Below are 17,195 nucleotides of genomic sequence, written 5' to 3' on the forward strand. Positions count from 1 at the left end.
AGATCAGAGAGCATAAGATACCACAAGATTAGGCAAGGGCAAATATCCCATATTTTTTTTTTTATAAGAAAGAAAATGGAAGCTGCAATCTCTAAGTGAATGATCCTGACTTCAGTTCCTAGCAAATTTATAGAATGAACTATTAAATTGATCTATTGATAACCTTTGTTACTGATCAGCTTTGGGAATTATAAAGTTCTGTTTATGACCCCACATTTTTCCTAGAAACAAAGGCCCATCTTTTTTTTTTTTTTAAACGGGGCAATGAGTTAAGTGACTTGCCCAGGGTCACACAGCTAGTGTCAAGTGTGAGGCTGGATTTGAATTCAAGTCCTCCTGAATCCAGGGCCTGTGTTTTATCCACTGTGCCATCTAGCTGCCCCAAGGCCCATCTTTTTAATACCAATGTTCTTCCTGTGTGTTTTATGTTGTTTTTGTTCAGTCATTTTTCAGTTGTGTCTGACTCTCCCTGACCCCATTTGGGATTTTCTTGTCAAAGATGCTGGAGTGGTTTGCCATTTCCTTCTCCATCTCATTGTACAGAGAAGGGAACTGAGGCAAACAGGGTGAGGTGACTTGCCCAGGGTCACATAACTAGTAAGAGTCTGAAGCTGGATTTGAACTCAGAAAGAGGAGTCTTCCTGACTCCAGGTCTGATGCTCTATCCACTACAGTACACAGCACTACAGATTTTGAAGAAATGAAATTGACAATCATCCAAAGGGCAATAGAGAGATTGATGATGGATGTGGTCTGGCTTGGAACTATGGCAAATTGACATACCACAAACCACTGGATGGCTTTTGTGCCCCACTGGCATCCTTATGCTGGCAAAACAAAATGAACAAGGTCCTTGGTAAGCTGGGTGGACTCCCACTGGTGAACTTATGTGAAAACACGAATAAGAGTCACATAAGACTGGGAAGCAGGCATGAATAGGTTGCATTTAGCCCTGTTATAAAGAATTCTTCCCCCCACACCCAAAAAGAATCACCCATCTGATTAATTCATACTCTGATGGGATTATAATTCAATTAAACCCTAGCTTCTTAAACTGTGGGTTGTGACCCCATATGGGGTTGTGTAACTGAATGTGGGGGGGTCACAAAAATTTTGACAATAGTAAAAGATTATGTATACCTATATACTGATGGCTGTCTAGAAATTTCTCAGGTAAAAAACGGTTGCGAGTGGAAAAATTTAAGAATCCCTGCATTAAACTAATTTAATATTAATGAGATTTCATTTACACTAAACTACCCATAGTTGCACTTTTTAAAGTGCTTTATAAAGTAGCAGAAAAAAACAAAAGACAGCAAGCAATCTGATGTTACACATGTACAATCATGTTAAAGTATTTCCACATTAGTTATATTGTGAAAGAAGAATCAGAACAAAAGGGAAAAACCATGAGAGAAAAAAAAAAGTGAAAAGTGTTCTGATCTACATTCAGACTCCATAGTTCTCTGGATGTGGACAGTGTTTTCCATCAGGAGTCTTTTGGAATTGTCTTTGAGCACTGTATTGCAGAGAAGAGCTAATAAGTCTCTCCAAAAACCCCCCCCAACAACCCAGGAATTGAATAAGTACCCATTGACTTCTATAGGGAATGATTGATAATTTGAAAGTTAAAGTGTCAGTCCAAAGTGAAGACCTCTATCTACCTGTCATGTCCTAGAATCCTTGAGCAAGCAGTCTGGTGAATGTTATGGATCTCTCCTCAAATCATGTTTTTAAAACTCTAAAATAAAATACATAGGACTAAAAAAGAAACCAATTATTTCTGAAGTTCAGTAATATACATATGGTTTAAATTTCACAGACCCTGAGTAAGAAGAAACCTAGATCTACACTATCACAATGTTGGTTTTTTGGGGGGTGGGGAGGGTATATCTGAGTAGGTGGTTCTCACAAGATGAGTACTTTGATTACACATTCACCTTGATTTATAAACCCATTCCCCTCCCATTCTATAATAATGTAGGCTTATAATAGCTTTTACTTACACAGCCACACATTAAAAATTAAGGATATGTTCTACTGTTTCACACAGAAAACCAAAATTTGATAGAAGCCATCTTGTCCAATCCAAATTGTAAAAGCAGAAGTGGCAAACTCTCACAGTAGGAAGCAGGTTAAAATGTAATTGGGAAACGTTTAACAAAATAAATAAAAATGCAATATAGCATAGATAATGTTAATTTGTGGTTTTCTAAGTCAATATGTGACCTGCAGGGATTTGTTTTTATTTGATTTTAATACCACTGCTGTAAACAAATTCATACCACAACATACCTGAAAAGTAGCTCAATAACAAAAGAAATGGTAATCTTTCAAATATCTGCTTTTTATATTTTTATGCTTAATTTAATATCATTTAGATGTGATAGATTAAATGGGCTAATCCTACTTCTTATTTATACCACTTTTTTCATCATTTTCTCAAATTTTCTTTTCTTTGCACTCTACTCTAAATCATCTTCAAATTCTTTCCTCTGTCAAGCAATCATAAAGGATTACATACATGTGTATACATCGTTCTCTTATGACAAAGGCAAATCAGGACTGATAAGTTCTATATTAAGTACAGGACTGATAAGTTCTATATGAAGTATTCATAAACTAATTTTTTTTTTAATGACAAGGACAAACAGGCAGCAATGTCAATGTAACAGACTTTTTACTTTTAAGTTAACATTATTCTATCTACTCCTTGAATTCTATCTTCACATTCAATTATTATAACAAGGATCAGGGGCATCTGGGTGGCAAAGTGGATATAGATAGCACTGGCCCTGGATTCAGGAGGAACTGAGTTCAAATCTGGACTCAAACACTTGCCACTCACTAGCTGCGTGACCCTGGACAAGTCACTTAACCCTCATTGCCCTGCAAAAAAACCCTCAAACAAACAAAATAAAACAAAACCAAGGTTCATATCAATAAATCCTACTTCAACTTCTGAACAGGTGATAGTATCAAAGAAAGGAGAAAGAATATTCCTCAGGTAAATACAAATGTTCAAAAAATAAACTGTATTAAGGATATTTTGGCTTCTACTTACCTATTTGTTTTTTATTAATTTTTATCATCACAGTAAGATAGGAAATAAAAATTTTACCAGGAGAATAATGGAGTAGATTTAGTTAAATACTTATAAAAAAGACACACATCTACAACTTTAGATTTAAAAAAAAAAATTTTTTTTTGCGAGGCAATGAGGGTTAAGTGACTTGCCCAGGGTCACACAGCTAGTGTCAAGTGTCTGAGGCTGGATTTGAGGTCAGGTCCTCCTGAATCCAAGATCGGTGCTTTATCCACTGTGCCACCTAGCTGCCCCCTACACTTATCTTAATAGGTTATAAGAACCCAAATAACTGGGAACTTAATTAAAACACTTTTATTGTAACTATTAAAGCTAAAATACCTCATTTTTTTCTGTTACTTAATGAAATTTTAAAAATTGGTATTTGTTTTCATGTCTGCTGTGTTCATAATGACTAAGACATTTTTTAATGTTGTTCAGTCATTTCAGTTTTGTTCAACTCTTTTTGACCCCACTTGGGGTTTTCTTTTTTTCCCCACTTAATAGTATTTTCTTTTTTCCAATTACATGTAAAGATAGCTTTCAACATCCATTTTTATAATATTTTGAGTTCCAAATTTTTCTCCCTCCTTCTCCTCCCTAAGACAGCAAGCAATCTGATATAGGTTATACATGTACAACCATGTTAAACCTATCTCCACATTAGTTATATTGTGAAAGAATCAGAACAAAAGGGAAAAACCATGAGAAAGGAAAAAAAGAAACAGTGAAAATACTATGCTTCTATCTGCATTCAAATTCCGTACTTCTTTCTCTGTATGTGGACAACATTTTTCATTATGAGTCTTTTGGAACTGTCTTTGATGATTATATTGCTGAGAAGAGTTACGTCTATCAGTTGGTCACTGCACAATTTTGCTATTACTGTGTACAATGTTCTGGTTCTGCTCACTTCACTCGATATCAGTTCATGTAAATCTTTCCAGATTTTTCTGAAATCTGCCTGCTCATTGTTTTTTTATAGCACAATAGTATTCCATTACATTCATATACCACAACTTGTTCAGCCATTCCCCAATTGATGGATATTCCCTCAATTTCCAATTCTTTGCCACCACAAAAAGAACTACTATAAATATTTTTTGTACATGTGGGTCCTTTTCCCTTTTTTATGATCTCTTTGGGATACAAACCTAATAGTGGTATTGCAAGGTGAAAGGGTATATATACAATTTTATAGCCCTTTGGGCATAGTTCCAAACTGATCTTCAGAATGGCTGGATCAGTTCGCAATTCCACTAACAATTCATTAGTGTTCTAATTTTCTCACATCTTCTCCAACATTTATAATTTTACTTTTCTGCTATATTGGTCAATCTGATAGGTGTTAGGTACCTCAGTGTTGTTTTTATTTGCATTTCTCAAATCAATAGCATTTTTTTATAATGACTACAGACAGCTTTAATTTCTTTATCTGAAAACTGGCTGTTCATATCCTTTGACCAGTTATCAATTGGGGAATGAATTATATTTTTACAAATCTGACTCAGTTCTCTATATATTTGAGAAATGAGGCCTTTATTAGAAACACTGGCTGTAAAAATTGTTTTCCAGCTTTCTGGTTTCCTTCTATTCTTGGTTGTATTGGTTTTGTTTGTGCAAAACCTTTTTAATTTAGTGTAATCAAAATTATCCATTCTGCATTTTATCCATTTGGGGTTTTCTTGGCAAAGATACTCGAGTGGTTTGCTATTTCCTTTTCCAGCTCATTTTACAGATGAAGCAACTAAAACAAATAGGGTTCAGTGAACTGCCCAGGGTCAGATAGCTAGTAAAGTGTCTGAAGTCCTGATTCCAGGCTTGCCGTTCTGTCCACTGCACTAAGCTAACACACTGTCCACCAGATATAAAAGAAAAAAAAAATCCAAAGCACAATTTATAATTCGATAATCCATGATCTTGAAGCCAACATGGTGCAGTGGAACCTTCTTGACCATGATCAGGCATGGGCTCAAGGTCTGCCTATGACACATGCTGGGAAAGCCCCAAGCAACTTGCAACAACCACTTTCAAAATTGTTTCAATTTTCTAATACATGGGTATTCATCACAAATATTCTAATAAGACAAAGAACCACATAACAGCACAAGAATTTACAAACATTTAGAAAGGGAAGTAGTTATAAGAATTCTTTTAATGACTAAATAATAGGGTCTGTGCTCCATGACTACTGTTGAACAGTAGTTTACATATTCAACAATTCCAAAGGAATAGCCTTAAAAATGCTTAAATGGTCAGGGTTATTGTGTACTACCTTTCTGGAATGTCAATTTGCCAAACTGCACAGAAATAATGAGTAGATGAGTTTCTGAGTTTTCTTACTGCTGTGAGGTTCTATGAAAATCGGCCATAAGGAAGACCTAAGGACAAACTGTTATTTAATTTACTCTAATCAACCAATGATTTACTGGTACATCAGGTAAGTCAGAAACTTTATAGTCAATTATATCTGCATTTTCTCTACTTTATTTGTAGCTACAAGCCATACAACTAGAGAACATTAATAATGCCTCAACATGATTCCATTCCAATGTTGTGGAATGCACAAAAATTTATTAGCTATTAGAATTCTTCAAGAACTAAGATTGCAAAGAACATCATAAATGGCTGTTAAAATAATTTCCTACCTGATATATTCTAAAAGGTATATATCGAAATCCATTATCTTCTGCAGGATATTCCATGAGTTTCCGGTTAATGGCCCAAAACTGGTCAAATTTATCTGTGATAATAAATTATTTATTATTATTAGCAGAAAACCAAAATGTGGCAAAAAATATAAAGAGGAATATACTGAAAAAATCACCCCAAAATGTTCTAAAAGGGCAATATTTCTCTTACCACTTTTCAATCTGATTTGTTTCACTACAGTGAAGAAGCATATATCAATTAATCTCAAGATATTGTCCTGTCAAAAAATGACTGGGGGCTATGTTTTTTGTTTGCTTAGAATCTCTTAATTAAAGAGAAGCCTTACCACCAAAGCAGATTAGAGACAAACTTCCACATGCAGAGTTGAAGATTAATTTAACAATTAATTAATAAATTTTAAAGAATATTTATTACCAATTTAGTAAAAGAAGACCATAAAAATATAACCTATGCTGTCATTTTATGTATTAAAACTTAAAACATCAGGAAAATTTATATCTCTATATCAATAAAATAGAGGAAAAGACCAATGAATTGGGTATGCAATTGAAAAAAAATTTTCAATTAAATATCAAATTAAATTAAAGGTAAAAATAATAAAACCAAGTGAAAGAAAACCACTGAATTAATAATAAAGTTAAGAGTTTGTTTTATGAAGGAAAAAACCCAATAAAATAGATGAATCGATTGATATGACTAAAAAAGAAAAAAACAAATCATTGGTATTAAAAATGAAAAAGGTGAATAATACCACTAATGAAGATGAAATCAAAGCAATCATAAGTAGGTATTTTGCCCAATTATATGTAAATAAATTTAACAATTTAAGTGAAATGGAAGAATATTTGCAATAATATAAACTGTCGACAATAACAGAAGAGGAAATAGAATATCTAAATAAACCCATTTTAGAAAAAGAAATTGAACAGGCCATAAATGAACTTCCTAAGAAAAGTACATCAGGACCAGATGGATTTACAGGTGAATTCTATCAAACATTCAAAGATCAGCTAATTCCAATATTAAATAAATTATTTGGAATAATAGGCAAAGAAGGAGTCCTACCAAACTCCTTTCATGAAACAAATATGGCAAAACCAGGATGAGCAAAAACAGAAAAAGAAAAGTACAGACCAATTTCATGAATGAAAATGGCTTCAAAAATCCTACATAAAATACTAGCTAGGAGACTACAACAACATATTACAAGGATTATACATTGTGATGAAATGGGAATCATATCAGGAATGCAGGGATGGTTTAACATAAGGAAAACTATTAACATAATTGATTATATCAGTAACAAAGGTAACAAAATCATATAATTATATCAATAGATGCAGAAAAAGCTATTGATAAAATACAACACTCATTCCTATTAAAAACACTTGCAATCATAGGTATAAAGGGATTTTTCCTTAAAATGATAAGAACTAGCTACTTAAAACCATGAGTAAGCATTATTTTGAATGGGGAATAACCTTTAGAAGCCTTCTCAATAAGATTAAGAGTGAAACAAGGATGCCCACTGTCACCAATATTATTCTTTTCTTTTTTTTTTTTTAGTGAGGCAATTGGGGTTAAGTGACTTGCCCAGGGTCACACAGCTAGTAAGTGTTAAGTGTCTGAGGCCAGATTTGAACTCAGGTACTCCTGACTCCAGGGCCGGTGCTCTATCCACTGTGCCACCTAGCTGCCCCACCAATATTATTCAATATTGTTACAGAAATGCTAGCAGTAGCAATAAGAGAAGAAAAAGAAATTGAAGGAATCAGAATGGGCAATGAGGTAATAAAACTATCTCTTTTTTTGCAGACAATATGATATGCTTGGAAAATCCTAAAGACTCAACTAGTAGCAGGATATAAAATAAACCTGCATAAATCATCAGCATTTCTATATGTCACCAATAAAATCCTGCACTCCATTTAAAAGAACTGTAGAGAGTACAAAATACCTGGAAGTATACCTACCAAAACAAACTTAGGAACTACGTGAACATAACTGTAAAATATTTTTTATACAAATAAAGTCAGATTTTAATAACTGAAGAAATATTAACTGTTCATGGGGAGGCAGAGCCAATATAATAAAAATGGCAATTTTACCAAATTTATTTGTTCAATATCATCCCAATTAAATTACCCCCCAAAATTATTTTACTGAGATGGAAAAAATAATAACATAATTCATTTGTAAGAACAAAAGGTTGAGAATATCAAAGGAATTAACTAAAAAACGTAAAAGAAGGGTTAGCAGTTCTAGATGTCAAACTATATAACAAGGCAGTAATTATCAAAACTATCTGGTACTTGATAAGAAATAGAAAGGTAGTTCAGTGAAACAATACAATACATTAGTAAATGATTGTAATAACTTATGTTTGACAATGTAAAGATTTAAGCATTCCCCCCTCCCCCCAGGGCAATGGGGGTTAAGTGACTTGCCCAGGGTCACACAACTAGGAAGTGTCAAGTGTCTGAGGCCGGATTTGAACTCAGGTACTCCTGAATCCAGGGCCGGTGCTTTATCCACTGTGCCACCTAGCTGCCCCCAAGATTTAAGCTTTTGAGATAAGAATTCATTATTTAGTAAAAATTGTTGGTAAAGCTGGAAAGCAGTCTGGCAGAAATTGGATATAGATCATAATAGTCTTCCAAATATTATGGCAGTATGGAGGCTATCTTGGGTTGCTGAAAAGGAAAGCCTGCAAAGTACAAATATGGGCAGATTTGGTTCTACCAACCACAATGGCTTTAAGTAAGATCTTGGCAACAGGATGAGTCTATTATCATCTAGGACCAGCATAGCTAAGTATACGACTCCTGTCATCAGTAGGTTGGTCAATAATGATGAACTGTTTAATCACTGAAATCGATGAAATAAAGAAAAGTATTAGAAGACCCTCAGTTGTGTTTCTGTCTACTCCTGGTAAGGATAGTGGCAAAATGGCAAGAGTAGAGGATATGATGAAACACACAGTTCTTATACCACACAGAAACACAAATTTCATTCATAGTAAAGCTTAATAGTTGGGGCAGCTAGGTGGCGCAGTGGATAGAGCACCAGCCCTGGAGTCAGGAGTATCTGAGTTCAAATCCGACCTCAGACACTTAACACTTACTAGCTGTGTGACCCTGGGCAAGTCACTTAACCCCAATTTCCTCACCAAAAAGAAAAAAAAAAGCTTAATAGTTGACCAACTATTTGACAAGTTTCTGGAATAACTGAATCATATGGATTTTTTTTTTTTTGCAGGGCTATGGGGGTTAAGTGACTTGCCCAGGGTCACACAGCTAGTAAGTGTGAAGTGTCTGAGGCCAGATTTGAACTCAGGTACTCCTGAATCCAGGGCTGGTGCCACCTAGCTGCCCCTTGAACCATATGGATATTGACTCGTACTATAAATGAAACCAAACACAAGGAAGTTGCAACTAAATCTAAGGTTGGTTCACATGTTCTCCTTGGAAAGGTAAATAGAGAAATTAAGAGAATTAATGTCCAAAGGCAACAGCAAACATAATTTCATGGAATACCTGATCATCTTGTCTTTTTCCCCCCAATTGAATATTTTATTTATTTTTTTAAATAAACATTTTAATTTAAAGTTTTGAATTCCAAATTTTACCCCCCCCACAAAGATGGTAAGTAAATCCGATATAGGTTTCACACATGCAATTATGTAAAACATTGTCATATTATTCATTTTGTATAAGAAGACTTGAATAAAAGAGGAAGGAAGGAAAAAGAAAGAAGGAAGGAGAGAGAGACAGAGAGAGCGCGAGCGAGCATGCTTCAGTCTGTGTTCCATCAATATCAGTTCTTTCTTTGGAGGTGGATAGTATGTTTCATCTTTAGTCCTTTGGGATTGTCTTGGACCATTGTTTTGTTGAGAATAGTTAAGTCTTTAACAGTTCATCATCAAACAATATTGTTGTTTCTGTGCACAATGTTCTCTTGGTTCTTCTCTCTTCACTATACATCAGTTCATACAAGTCTTTCCAGGGCTTTCTGAAATCATCCTGCTTGTCATTTCTTATAGCACAATAATATTCCATCACCATCATACATCACAGCTTGTTTAGCCATTCCCCAATCAATGGGCATTCCTTTGATTTCCAATTCTTATCCACCACGAAAAGAGCTGCTATAAATATTTTTGTACAAACATGTCTTTTACTCTTTTTGGGGATGTCTTTGGGATACAAACCTAGCCACAGTATTGCTGGATCAAAGGGCATTCAAAGTTTGATAGACCTTTGGACACAGTTCCAAATTAATCTCTAGAATAGTTGGATCAGTTCACAACTCCTCTAACAGTGGATTAATGTCCCAGTTTTCCCATATCTTGTTGAATATCCAACATTTTCCTTTTTTTGTTATATTAGGTGTGAAGTGGGACCTCAGAGTTGTTTTCATTTGCATTTCCCTGCTCAATAGTAAGTTAGAGCATTTTTCATATGACTACAGATAGCTTTTATTTCTTTATCTGAAAACTGCCTTTTCATATCCTTTGACCATTTATCAGTTGGGCAATGTCTTGTATTTTTATACATTTGACTCAGCTCTCTATATATTTGAGAAATGGGGCTTTTATCAGAGATACTTTTTGCAAAACAATTTCCCCATTTCCCTGCTTTCCTTAAGATTTTGGTTGTATTGGCTTTGTTTGTGCAAAAGCTTTCAAATTTTATACAATCAAAATTATCTATTTTACATTTTGTAATGCTCTATGTATCTTCCTGGTCCTAAATTCTTCTCCTTTCCATAAATCTGACAGATAAGCTATTTTATGCTCTCTTAATCTGCTCATGATATCACCCTTGATGTGTAAATCATGTGCTCATTTTGACCCTATTTTAGTATAGGGTATGAGATGTTGGTCCATCATGTCTTAAGGAGCTTAAGATGAACATAATTAAAGGACTACTATGGCAATAAGTGTAGCATTTGTAGAAACATCTGTTGCAGAGGATGAAAAGAAATTCTACGAACAATTCAAGTCAAAAAAGAATTCATTAAATACTTAATATGTGCTAGGCACTGTGTTATGACAAGTTCATCCAAGTCAATAAATGTACTGATACTTGAAGACTTTGATGCAAAGATAGGAACAAGGAAGAATGGTAAAAATTATGTTGAAAAATGTGTTCCTGGATTAATAAACAAGCAAAGGCAAAGGCTTGATTTATTTGTGTCTATACTACATATCATAACTAGTAACTTATTTTAATCAAATATTAGGAATAACACTTTAAAAAGCAGTAATAATGCAATGGTATACCACCAACCTACTAGTCCACAAACAACAGAGTTGTTTTCTGTGTCTATATATGAAGTCTTTTCAAGTTTCTAAGGGGGGGATTTGCCAAAACAGGGGACTCTGCTGACAGAGTCTTTTAGAATTCAGAGCCACCAAGAATTCAGAGCCACCACCTGACCACAATGCGGCATTGAAGTAGGAATTTATAGAAGGAAAGTTTTTGTACCACCAGGGGAAAAAAAAAGGTTGAAGAAATGAAATTAAGTCAACTGCCAGTTAGCCATGCAATGGAAAAAAGCGATGTGAAAGATAATAGATAAGAAATGACAATTAACAGACCTCGTTTTAGCCAATAGTTTTAAAACTTCTTCCCTTTTTTTTTTAATTTTTAGTGAGGCAATTGGGGTTAAGTGACTTGCCCAGGGTCACACAGCTAGTAAGTATTAAGTGTCTGAGGCCGGATTTGAACTCAGGTATTCCTGACTCCAGGGCCGGTGCTCTATCCACTGCGCCATCTAGCTGCCTCAAAACTTCTTCCCTTTTAAAATTTCTGAGCAGTTATTAAGTATCAATGGTAAATTTCACCTCATCTTCCCCATTCCCCTTAATTATAAGCTTCAAGTAGGAAGATAATAAAGCAAAACCACAAGAACCCAACAATAAATTTTATTTCACGGAAAAGCTAGAGCAATGAGCAGGAAATGGTTTCATTTCAATAGTTATACTTGTTAAAAAGTTTTCCCTTTCACAAGAAACCAAAATGGACCAAAAAAAAAAAAAGGGAATGGGACTTCTGCATATCCCAATGGCTATAAAATTCCCTTAATTTCGTCTATGTTATGTTTTTACAAAAAAGATAAAAATATGGAGTCCAAACTTTTATGCTATACTAGGATGCCTCTTCCTAGAATGCACACAGAAAATGAAATAAAAGATGTATTTTTTTCTTGAAAAAGGAACAAATCGGTGCAGCTAGGTGGTGCAGTGGATAGAGCACTGGACCTGAAGTCAGGAGTACCTGAGTTCAAATCTGGCCTCAGACACTTAACAATTACTAGCTGTGTGACCCTGGGCAAGTCACTTAACCCCAATTGCCTCACCAAAAAAAAAAAAAAAAAAGAACAAATCTCTTGGATAAGTGATGATTTTCAAGACTTTATTTTATCACAAAAGCTTTACAAAAATCATGGCTCAAAACAAGTTATTTTATAACATTTTAATAAAACGGTTAAACCCCCCCCCAAAAAAACCAGGTAATACACTATATAAAATATGATCATATTAAACAATGCTTCTAGAAGTGGGGATTAATATCTAAACTTCGATGAATGTTATAATATAGGAATGAGTTGAGTGGACCTCCACAGGCAATAAATGATTGCTATTTTTATCAACTTCCATGACGCAAAAATTAATAGAGTTGAGGATTTCCAAATAACTGTCAGGCACAAACCAAAAGTTTTTTTCCCCCCTCATGGGGGTGGGGGATGATTTCAGAATTACTTAACAAAAGAAAGATCATGCCATCACCTATCTCCATGCCTCTGCACAGTCACCCAACGTCTGAAATATAATACTTTCTCTGACTCTTGGATTTCTTAGCTTCAAGTACTGCTTCCCAGGGAAGTCTCCCCTGTTAATGTAAAGAGAACACAATCCAGTCTAGCCTTACTTATGTACATGTTGAATTACCACCCTTATAGAATGTAAGATTTCCACCATCACTGTACAAACCCTATTCCCCATCCACATCCCAACTGTGGGCTCCCTTATTCCTAATGCTCTTAACTCTCTCTCAATGTCCTACTCCAGATCCATTCATCCTTCTACTGTGCTCCCTGGATTAACTGATCCATAATGAATAAACTTGCTTTTATTTTAAACATTTTCCTTTCTCACCCCATCTATCTTCTGGCTTTCATGAGACCTAGATCCCGCCTGATTACACTGCATTCCTAGCTATTCTTTCAAGTACTAGTTATACTGCCACTCATATTCCTCAACTCACTGGGTCATGGTTGGAGAATTGAAATACTCTGATCCCCACTGCTACTTTCAGACTCTTTCTCTACCACCATTGCTCAGTAGCCCCTTCCTCTGAGTTTTATTCAACCCAAATTTATCACTATATTAAGATTCTGGTATGATCTACCAGAGATTAGTGTTTGACTCCCAATCTTTCACTCTACTCCACCTCTTGCCCTAATTCTAGAGGACTTCAACATACATATTGATGATCTACTCCTATATCCTATCTCAATTACAGAGATGGTCATGTCCTAGATCTTGCCTTTATAAAAAGGTATTCCACTTCCATTTTATGAATTCTGAAATTCCTTTATCTGATTAAGCTCTTATCATTTCATCTCAGCATCTTCTTTAAATCTCCTAATCCTGTTCTTCATTCTTGTTGATACGTCCATTCCCTTTGCCCCTTAGTTCTTTTGCAGACCACTACCGGTGTGCTGACTATACTTGCATCCCTTCTCCATACTGACCCTTTGGTGAACTAGTTCAACTACATACTATTCAACAGAGTCACTTGATTTAATCATGCTTAGCCAAACCCTAATCTTCAATTACTCCCATTCACATCTGCTGCCTTTGCTTCCATTCACATCTTGTTGAATTGAACTGGAAAAAAAAATCACGAAACAATGTTGACTGGGCTAACTACAAATATATGCTGCATAATTTAAATTAGGGCCTCACTACAACCAACCAATTCTAAATGATTCATAGCTATTCCAAACTTTTTCTTCCATCCTCAAGTTCCTAGGGCACCCCTTTCTCCAAATCTCTTACCTAAGGAACATGCCTTTCTCATATCATCCCTTACCCAAAATGAGGCTTAATGTCCTAATATGACATTATGTCACTTTTAAATAGTTATACTTGTTAAAAAGTTTTCCCTTATAATGAAGCTAAACTAATTTCTCTGCAAATTCTACTCATGGCCTGTAGACTTGCTCTTTGGGATGAAAAACAACTAATTTAATACCCCTTTCACATAATGGCCTTCAAATACTTTAAAATTAATAAGAAGAGTAAAGAAAATCAAAACAATCTTGAAGTTTCAACTCATATGTTGAAAATGGCAAAGATGACAAAAAATGACAAGTCACTATTGGTTCCTGGCATTTTCTCTGGCTTTCCCCATTCCTGGAATGCTGTCCCTCCTCATCTGAACCTATTGGCTTTCCCAGGCTTTTAAAAAATTCCATTGAAAACTCACATCTTGTATAAGAAGCTGTTCCTAACTCCTCTTAACTCTAGTGCTTCCCACTTTTAATTATTATCTCCTTAACCTATATATAACATAGCTTGTTGCTCCCCCAATTAGACTGCAAGTTCCTTAAAGACAGGGATTGTCTTTTGCCTCTTTTTGTATCCCTAGCAGTCCCTAACACATAGTCGACACTTAATAAATGTTTACTGACTGACTGACTGACTTTTGGAGGGGTTGTGGGAAGATAAGCACACAGATGCACTGTTAGTGGAGCTGTGCATTGGTACAACCATTTTGGAAAGCAATTTGTAATTATGCAAATACAATGTCTAAAATGTCTCTATCTGCGACCCAAAGATTACATTACTGGACTGATATACCAAGGAAGTCATTGATAAAAGGGCATCATGTGTACCAAAATATTTATAGCTGTACTATTTGTGGTAAGAAAGAATTAGAAACAAAGTAGATGTCCATTGGTTGGTTTAAAAAAAAAATCCAGTAGATGAATGTAATGGAATATTAGTGCTGCTATAAGAAATAAGAAATGTGATAAATACAGAGAAGCATGGAAAGATCAACATGAACTGATGCACAATGAAGTAAGCAGGACCACGAAAACAATATATACGATGAGTACAATGTAAACGGAAAGAACAACCAGATTTTAAAAAATCAAAAGTGAATGTTATAAAATAATTAAGCACCACCACGCAAAAGAAGAAATGTGAAAGGATATCTCCAACCAACCCCTTCATGGAGGTCAAAGTTACAAAGGCATTGCACACTGCACATGATTTTTTTTTGTTTGTTTGCTTGGTTTTTTTACACTGCACATGTTTTTATACTTTTTCAATATATTTATAGGTTGGCTGATTTTTTCCCTCTTCTTTCTTTTGTTTTTTTTTAAAAAATACTGTTTGGGGCAGCTAGATGGCTTAGTGAATAGAGCACTGGCCCTGGAGTCAGGAGTACCTGAGTTCAAATCCGGCCTCAGACACTTAACACTTACTAGCTGTGTGACCCTGGGCAAGTCACTTAACCCCAATTGCCTCACTTAAAAAAAAAAAAAGGCAATATTGGGGGGAAGCTAGGTGGCACAGTGGATAAAGCATCAGCCCTGGATTCAGGAAGACCTGAGTTCAAATCTGGCCTCAGACACTTGACACTTACTAGCTGTATGACCCTGGGCAAGTCACTTAACTCTCAATGCCCTACACCAAAAAAAAAAAAAAAAAAGAAAAGAAAAGAAAAGAAAAGAAAAGAAAAGAAAAAGAAAGAGAGCAAGAAATATTAATTGCTTCACAAAATGTCAAATTTCGTTTCAAAGCAGTAAGGTTACAGATTTAGAAATGGAAATTAACTTGTCCAAAGTCAAACAAATAGTAGGTGGCAGCAGAGCCAGGATTTGAACTCAGATCCTTCTTAGTCTAAGTCAATGGTACTTTCCACTGCATCATAAGAGAAATAAGAAAACAACTAGTGTAGTACTGAAGGAAAAAAATTGGAAAGGTTAAATAGAAGGACTAGCTATATCTTTTTTTTACTTTTTCCTGTTTTTTTTTTTTAAAGTGAGGCAATTGGGGTTAAGTGACTTGCCCAGGGTCACACAGCTAGTAAGTGTCAAGTGTCTGAGGTCGGATTTGAACTAAGGTCCTCCTGAATCCAGGGCCGGTGCTCTATCCACTGGGCCACCAAGCTGCCCCTAGTTATATCTTTAATCTAATTTCCTACTTAGTTTGTCAAGTTCAAAATAAAATTTCTATCAGCTAACCTGAAACATCTGTATCAGTTAAATTAAACTGCTGAAGTAAAAATGAGAGAAAATGCAAACATACCAAGGTTTTGGGGAAAAAGCAAACTTTATATCTTAATTTCAACCTCAGCAGCCACTAAACCTCAACATGCAAGTTTCAACATCTTTAATAGGTTCCAAGAGACAATCCCTACCCATGTGCTTTAAAAAAAAAACAACAACACAATATTCAATTACCATCCTCTTAAAATTAAGACAAGTTTTTTCAAGTTAATTTTGAAATTGGGTCAGTAGTAATAAAAAACAGATTCTAACATTTTATAATAGCAATTCTTTAAAAACAAAAAAACAACCTAAAACTAACATTCTACTATTCTGCTACATGCATTCATTAAAAAAAAAAAGATCTTAAATACATTGTATTTTTTTCTTTTAACCTAAAAGAAACCCTGAGAGTGCTGTTGCCAAGATAAGTTATATAAAAGCTGCAGTACAAAAGATGAAACCTAATTATCTGAGTATCTTCTCAAATTCAATTCAAGCCAATGAATACATCATGTATAAGTTAACTGTGCTAGGAGCAAACAGCAAGACCCCAACTAAAAAAAACCAAACAAACCAGTGTCCTGCCCTCAAGAAGCTTCCATTCTGCATGCAGCTCCTTCTGTACCTCAACTCAGCTACATGCATGAATAAATAAAGACATTTTGAGGAGGGAGAGAATACTAACAAAGTGTTAGCTGAAGTGAATCTTGAAGGAAGACAGGGATTCTAAGAGAGGGAGGAGTTAGAAAAGCACTCGTGATCTGATAATCAATAGTCTGACTTGTTATCCAAATGGAAACTAATGTCGGAGCAGCTAGATGGCGCAGTGGATAGAGCACCGGCCCTGGAGTCAGGAGTACCTGAGTTCAAATCTGGCCTCAGACACTTAACACTTACTAGCTGTGTGACCCTGGGCAAGTCACTTAACCCCAATTGCCTCACTGAAAAAAAAAAAAAGAAAAGAAACTAATGTCATGTCACTAAATATTTAGATACTGATTAATCAATAATTGGTCAAATTGCCTGAAGATAGTAAACATGTTAAAAAATAATTTTTACCTCTGGGTGATAATTTTCAAAGGATCATAGAGTCAGAAATTACTTTCAAATTTTATTCAGTCACTAAGTAACTGAAGAAAAATCA

At 35.0% G+C, this 17,195-nt stretch overlaps 1 protein-coding gene across 3 annotated transcripts in view; it reads right to left on the reverse strand.

Moving 5' to 3' along the window:
• Window positions 1–17,195, reverse strand: part of ATG5 (autophagy related 5) — a 140,064-nt gene that overhangs the window by 57,042 nt on the left and 65,827 nt on the right. For all 3 annotated transcript variants that reach the window (XM_043963010.1, XM_043963012.1, XM_043963011.1), the window contains one exon: window positions 5,734–5,828. In XM_043963010.1, coding sequence (XP_043818945.1) covers window positions 5,734–5,828 — 95 coding nt within the window. The remainder of the gene's footprint in view (window positions 1–5,733; window positions 5,829–17,195) is intronic.

Source organism: Dromiciops gliroides, chromosome 4 (assembly GCF_019393635.1).
Source record: "Dromiciops gliroides isolate mDroGli1 chromosome 4, mDroGli1.pri, whole genome shotgun sequence".
Lineage (NCBI taxonomy): Eukaryota > Metazoa > Chordata > Mammalia > Microbiotheria > Microbiotheriidae > Dromiciops > Dromiciops gliroides.